General features: G+C 40.6%; 1 protein-coding gene across 1 annotated transcript in view; it reads left to right on the top strand.

Moving 5' to 3' along the window:
* LOC138026843 (uncharacterized) overlaps positions 1-7,500 on the top strand; it is a 29,885-nt gene that overhangs the window by 21,359 nt on the left and 1,026 nt on the right. The window contains 1 exon segment of the mRNA XM_068874302.1: positions 5,082-7,500. This exon segment is cut by the window's right edge and continues 1,026 nt beyond it. Coding sequence (XP_068730403.1) covers positions 5,082-7,500 — 2,419 coding nt within the window.

Below are 7,500 nucleotides of genomic sequence, written 5' to 3'. Positions count from 1 at the left end.
TCGATATAAAATTTGCTCCTCGGTAAGCGATTGATGAAACGAGACGCCACTTTTCTCCGTTCTCTCAAACGTGAAGCAGACTTGGTTTGACCCAAGGCCCGGTTTGGTGTCGACTTCTCATTTATTCATATATTTATTTAATGTTTAATTTAGAGAATTGAAATTATTGGCTCTGTCTCTTTGCCACCACTGTAAGATGGCCTTGCGTCCATACCGTGACGAGGAGTTAAATTATTTCAAGTTTGTGTCCTTGGTGTTTAATGAATTCCCTGCAGCTTTACGTCATGCCTTTAGAACAATGTGGGACAACACCATTGCACATCGCTCTGGCTTCCAGCTCTGGGATGACTCCTCTGCTGTGAGGAATATGTTTGTTACTACAGAGGGAGGAACGACCAGAGTTCCAACACATCAGTCTTACATGGAATGGGATTGTACCGCTATGTTCCAGGCTACTAACTTTGCAAAGTCCTTTGCCATACGCCACAGAACACTCAGTTATTTGTACGTGAAACCCCGAGCTGTTCCCATAGGAAGTTTCCATGCTTGTGTGTTAAGCCCAGGGAGAAATGATGCTGAAACGTTTGCATTAGCAATTGATCAACTTCGTCGGTTGCGAAATGTGCTTTGTCATTCAACCAGTTCGGAGATGCACAAAACAACCTTCGACCTTTACATTCAACATGCGAAAGATGCATTTAGCGCTCTAGGAGTTTCAACAGCCACAATTGATGCCATTGGAAGTTTGAACGAATCGGATTTCCCAGCAAGTAGAGTCAATGAACTGGAACTGCGAATTAGGCAAGAAAATCAATCTTACATTAAATGGCTAGAGGGCGTAAATGTAGATATCGGAGACATTAAACAGAGTCTAGAAAGTCAAAAAGAAAAGATCGATGAGGATGTGATTCCAGCTTTGAGGAAATTAAACCTGAAATTGGAACTAGATAATCCCAGGAAAGATATCGATGACAAATCAAATCAAATCGCCGCTACCAAAGAAGACGTTGGCTTGTTAAAAGCAAAGATTGATGAGGAAGTGATTCCAGCTTTGAGGAAATTAAACCTGAAATTGGAAGATGACATTCCTATGCCCAGGCAAAAGAACGAAGAACAGCCGAAAATAGTGCAAGAAGATCCCCAATCAAAGCCGGAAACGTCAGGTATACTGATTTGATTCAATACCATGCTCCTTTTTCATAAAGAAAAGAGTTAAGGGTGAATGTGAGTTTTCAATTACAAATTTTAAATGATCATCTCAGATTTACCTTGCATGATGTAAAAATAGTTAACATGTACTTCAATGCAATGCCATTTTTCTCTCGTCTTTGAATTTTGAACTGAAGCCAGCTAATTTGCTAATTTAAACAATTACTCGGTATTAGTTCTGGGTTAGTGGTCACCTCGCAACAGGGAAAATTCGTCGCCAAACAGAAAAGGAAAGGATACCATACAGTCGTAAAGGAAAACAAGGCACCCAAAGGACCATTTTTACAAAGCAGAATCTAAGAAAGACAAGATTACAATACAGCCTCGCTTCCATGCAATGTAACCCTTTATCACTTTGCAACAATCCAAGATAGCACGCCGTCGCAAATGATAAATCGTGATATCATTTAATAGGGAAGAGAAGTTTTCAAAAAGCGTTCTTTTACAATCCTGAAAACTGTTTTTCTGACAAAAACAATGTTCTTAGGAAGAATCCATGAACTCAGTGTTGTGTACGTTGTGTACAAAATCTCAGTGGAAAGCAATAGGCGACGGATTGGTGCAATCATGACATGCTGCAGATGCAAATGGCATAGGCTAAATTCATTGCAAGACTTCAACTCTCCTGGCTATCTCTTGCAAAGCTTTGTAACTAGTTGCGTTCTCTAAGAAACTTTTACGAAGAATGCAGTTTCTGTTCGGCGAAGAGTTTTCTTGATACTGCAATTTCCTAGATCAACAGGGATTAATTATCGCACTGAGTGTAGCTAATCAGTGGGTTTGGCGTTGCCGAATTGACGTTGTACCATGTTTCATCAACCTCTTTTTTACGACCCTTCTTGTCAATTGAATTGACAAGTGATGGGCTACTTAAAATGGACTACCTTAATAAATCGAGTGCAATAGTTGTCCCTGGACCTGCTCTATCAGGGTAGTCCATGGTCTAGGGGTAAGTGAGGTGTACCTGCCCCAAAAGATCCTACAGTTACACTGGGAGCTGTCATGTATTTGTTTAGAGCTGTTTTGGAATTAACATGTCGCTACAAAGAATAAGGAATTCCTTTTCCATTGTTGAAAGAGAAGAATTTATTTGTTTTCTCGGCTTTGCTGGTGATGTTGAGGAAACCATTTTATTAACAAGGGTGAGGGGGCGAAACTTACGTATACCCACGCTCATCCACCCAACCCTAACCCCACCCCCATTCAAAGAAAAACTGGCTTTTTTTCAAGACGTTACATTTAGTTCATGTCTTATTTAGGACGTGGACAACTTAAGAACAGCTGAAAACAGTGTTTTAAAAAAAGACACAAACACACATGTTATTTTATCCCGAGTAAATGGATCTTATCTGGAAAGACCTTTGAGTAATCGTGTTTTGAGGATTAGCTAATACGAGAGGCTTGTTGTAAAATACGCAGTGCAGTGCAACGCAATATACGCAAAATATGCCGATGTCAGTAAAAAAACCGCAATATGTGCAAAACGGTTTATTTTCACAGCGGTTAACTTGCAAAATGTCAAACTGCGCATGCTCACCGTTACCACGAGGTTTTGTCATGTCAACACATCTGCAAAATAGTCCACTTTCAAAAATACCACAATACTCATTCATTGTCCTTCAAAAATTTTGCAAAGCATCGTGTTTATTTTTTTTTTGGAGCATTGAAAAATCACAAGAGAAACTGGAACAATGCTTGTGTTTTGCGGTAAGTGTTACACTAATCGCCTTTCATCGTTGACCATCCTATGTCAGTTATATGCAGCACTGAATTATTAAAGATTCGGTTTTCATGTCCTTTTGATAACCATTTTATCATCAGAATCAGATGGTTCTATAAATCCGGAGCAATCAAGATCGTAAGTAAATGTTTTCCCGGGGGGCCCTTATATTTGAGGTCGACATTTTCGTAAGCATAACCCAGAGCAGAATTTAATATTTATGTTGCGCCTTGTTTTCTTAAATCTCTTGCTATTTTAATTCGAAGAAATTGTTCCCGTTGAAGTAAATTTGCCATGTATAAGAATCGGTAAGTATTAAGCCGTCTGTCTGGGTTGGGGCAGATCACTACTTCCTCCTGCTGAATTCCCAGAGATCTAACGGTGACGTATCCTCAGTTTTATTAGCTAGCTGTAGCTGACTGAAGTGTTCTGAATAGCTAAATCTGTTGCTCGGGAGGAAATCCGGACAGTTTAAGCTGATAGCTCGTTTTATTGATTTCAGGGCGAATGCAGGAAAACTAAAGACTTTAATTCAGTTTTGTAGTACAAGAAAGAATACACTGTTTTCTGAATTTTGACTCTGCAAGCAAAACAAAAAATGTTACTAGAGTAACTAGATGGTTTGAGATCATTCTATGCCAGTGAAGTAATAGTGCCTAACAAATCGCACAGATAAGTGGATCCAAACCTCTTCTCTTGCCTTGTTATGGATGACCTTTTGAATGACCAAAGGACATCCAATCAGAAAAAAAAGGGATCCCTTTTGCAAGTTGAAAGGATTTTACAAGTTGGCTCAGACGACTGACTCATTTTCCCCGCAGTTTTCCTCCATGAGATATTTTTCATCCATGTCCAAATGAAACCGTTGCAGACGACATCTCACGCGGCCTGGGCCCTCAGTCGGATCCAGTCTCCACTAAGAAGGGAAACGCTTGGCATCATACGTACCACACAGCTCTTAAAGTGTCCCTGTGATCAAAAAAACCACTTCCTTTTTTCCTTCAGATTTTGAAAGTGTGTTTGCTTCACACCTGACTGGCAAAATTTTGAGCTTTGATTTTTATCCAAAGGCCGTTTACTTTGAGTGTAAGTTTTGGATTTCACGGTCCGCCATTACTTACGTTCAAAACTGACCGATTGGACCTCAGAGGGTTGGATCCAGGGAAAAGTGACGTCAGAGGCTCACTAGCTTAAAATTTCAGCGTGTGAACGCAGCTTATTATATATGCAAAGCGTGAGTTTAAAAGTTTGAAAGCGCAAAACCCCCGTGCTGCATATTAATTCTGCGGCGTACACACGTATTGCATTCTTAAACTAGTGAGCCTTTGACGTCATTTTCTTCTCGATCCAGCTCTCTCAAGAACATATTGTTAGTAATGGCGGACCATTAAATAGGAAAACTTGATTACAGTTAAAATAAAGAGGTGTCTTTTTGAAATCAAGGCTTAAAACGTGGGTCACTTAGCGTTTTGTTAATATAATTTTGAAATCCAAAGAAAAATATGAATTGATTTTTTGGTCACAGGGGCACTTTAAGAGACAATTCGCAGGCTCACATTAGTTAAATTAACATCTGCTTCAATCTTGACCCCAGAGCTCTACTCTTGACTTAGGGTAAGAAGAGCTCTAAGGAACCCTGAAACAAAGTGTCTTCTCACTGGTTCTCGTGAAGAACAATCAAAAGCGAATAAAATTCTTCTGGTACGTCGATACTTCAAAAAGAACAAGTCCATCACGTTAAAATGTTAAAAAATAATTTATACGAAAACACTGAATGCAACATCTCTGTAAAATTTTGCTCTAGGATTATACTAAAGAAAATGTTCACTGCAAATGTAAACCAACACAGAAGCATTGAGTAACTGCTGCATATAACAGAGAATTCTCAAAGACGAAAGGAAATTTAACGTTGGAAACACTTACCGCGAAACACATCTATTTTGCAGGTGTTTAAATGAAAAACCTTGTCGGAACGGTAAGCATACAGTTTGACACATTGCAATTTACCCATTGTTAAAATAAACAGTTTTGCACACATTCCGTATTTTACAGATTGACATCCGCGTCCATTGCATTGCGTTGCTTTGCCTATTTTAAAACAAGCCTGACTCTGGTAACCATGGACACCTAACAGGGATTCACATCTTATCACTTAGGTGACCACTCGTCCACCCTTCAAACGCACAAACATGCCTTAGACATCAAAAGGAAACACTTTGGAGAAGAGCGCGCAAGGAGAGCTGATAGTTACAATAAACTCGGAGTTAAACAGTATCAAATTGGTGACTACTCCTCTGCCCTCCAATCGCACAAACGTGCCTTAGACATCAGAAGGAAACTCTTTGGAGAAGAACATGCAAGTACAGCTAAAACTTACAATGCACTCGGAGTCACACATAATAAAATAGGTGACTACTCCTCTGCCCTCCAATCGCACAAACGTGCCATAGATATCAGAAGGAAACTCTTTGGAGAAGAACATGCAAGTACAGCTAAAAGTTACAATGCACTCGGAGTCACACATTATCAAATGGGTGACTACTCCTCTGCCCTCCAATCGCACAAACGTGCCTTAGACATCAGAACGAAACACTTTGGAGAAGAACATGCAAGTACAGCTAAAAGTTACAATGCACTCGGAGTCACACATAATAAAATAGGCGACCATTCCTCTGCCCTTCAATCTCACAAACATGCCTTAGACATCAGAAGGAAACTCTTTGGAGAAGAAAATGCAAGTACAGCTGAAAGTTACACTGCGCTCGGGGTCACACATTATCAAATGGGTGACTACTCCTCTGCCCTCCAATCGCACAAACGTGCCTTAGACATCAGAAGGAAACTCTTTGGAGAAGAACATGCAAGTACAGCTGAAAGTTACAATGCACTCGGAGTCACACATAATGAAATAGGCGATCATTTCTCTGCTTTTCAATCTTACAAACATGCCTTAGACATCAGAAGGAAACTCTTTGGAGAAGAACACGCAAGTACAGCTGATAGTTACAATGAACTCGGAGTCACACATTATCAAATGGGTGACTACTCCTCTGCCCTCCAATCGCACAAACGTGCCTTAGGCATCAGAAGGAAACTCTTTGGAGAAGAACATGCAAGTACAGCTAAAAGTTACAATGCACTCGGAGTCACACATTATCAAATGGGTGACTACTCCTCTGCCCTCCGATCGCACAAACGTGCCTTAGACATCAAAAGGAAACTCTTTGGAGAAGAAAATGCAAGTACAGCTGAAAGTTACACTGTGCTCGGAGTCACATATTATCAAATGGGTGACTACTCCTCTGCCCTCCAATCGCACAAACGTGCCTTAGACATCAGAAGGAAACACTTTGGAGAAGAACATGCAAGTACAGCTAAAAGTTACAATGCACTCGGAGTCACACATAATAAAATAGGCGACCATTCCTCTGCCCTTCAATCTCACAAACATGCCTTAGCCATCAGAAGGAAACTCTTTGGAGAAGAACATGCAAGTACAGCTGAAAGTTACAATGAACTCAGAGTCACACATTATCAAATGGGTGACTACTCCTCTGCCCTCCAATCGCACAAACGTGCCTTACACATCAGAAGGAAACTCTTTGGAGAAGAACACGCAAGTACAGCTGATAGTTACAATGAACTCGGAGTCACACATTATCAAATGGGTGACTACTCCTCTGCCCTCCAATCGCACAAACGTGCCTTAGATATCAGAAGGAAACTCTTTGGAGAAAAACATGCAAGTACAGCTAAAAGTTACAATGCAATCGGAGTCACACATAATAAAATAGGCGACCATTCCTCTGCCCTTCAATCTCACAAACATGCCTTAGCCATCAGAAGGAAACTCTTTGGAGAAGAACATGCAAGTACAGCTAAAAGTTACAATGCACTCGGAGTCACACGTAATAAAATAGGCGACCATTCCTCTGCCCTTCAATCTCACAAACATGCCTTAGCCATCAGAAGGAAACTCTTTGGAAAAAAACATGCAAATACAGCTGAAAGTTACAATGCACTCGGAGTCACACATTATCAAATGGGTGACTACTCCTCTGCCCTCCAATCGCACAAACGTGCCTTAGACATCAAAAGGAAACTCTTTGGAGAAGAACACGCAAGTACAGCTGATAGTTACAATGAACTTGGAGTCACACATTATCAAATGGGTGACTACTCCTCTGCCCTCCAATCGCACAAACGTGCCTTAGACATCAGAAGGAAATTCTTTGGAGAAGAACATGGAAGTACAGCTAAAAGTTACAATGCACTCGGAGTCACACATAATCAAATAGGCGACCATTCCTCTGCCTTTCAATCTTACAAACATGCCTTAGCCATCAGAAAAAAACTCTTTGGAGAAGAACATGCAAATACAGCTGAAAGTTACAATGCACTTGGAGTCACACATTATCAAATGGGTAACTACTCCTCTGCCCTCCAATCGCACAAACGTGCCTTAGACATCAGAAGGAAACACTTTGGAGAAGAACACGCAAGTACAGCTGATAGTTACAATGAACTTGGAGTCACACATTATCAAATGGGTGACTACTCCTCTGCCCTCC

This window comes from Montipora capricornis, chromosome 12 (genome assembly GCF_036669925.1).
Source record: "Montipora capricornis isolate CH-2021 chromosome 12, ASM3666992v2, whole genome shotgun sequence".
Taxonomy (NCBI): Eukaryota; Metazoa; Cnidaria; class Anthozoa; order Scleractinia; family Acroporidae; genus Montipora; species Montipora capricornis.
This window is presented reverse-complemented; position numbering and strand designations above follow the sequence as displayed.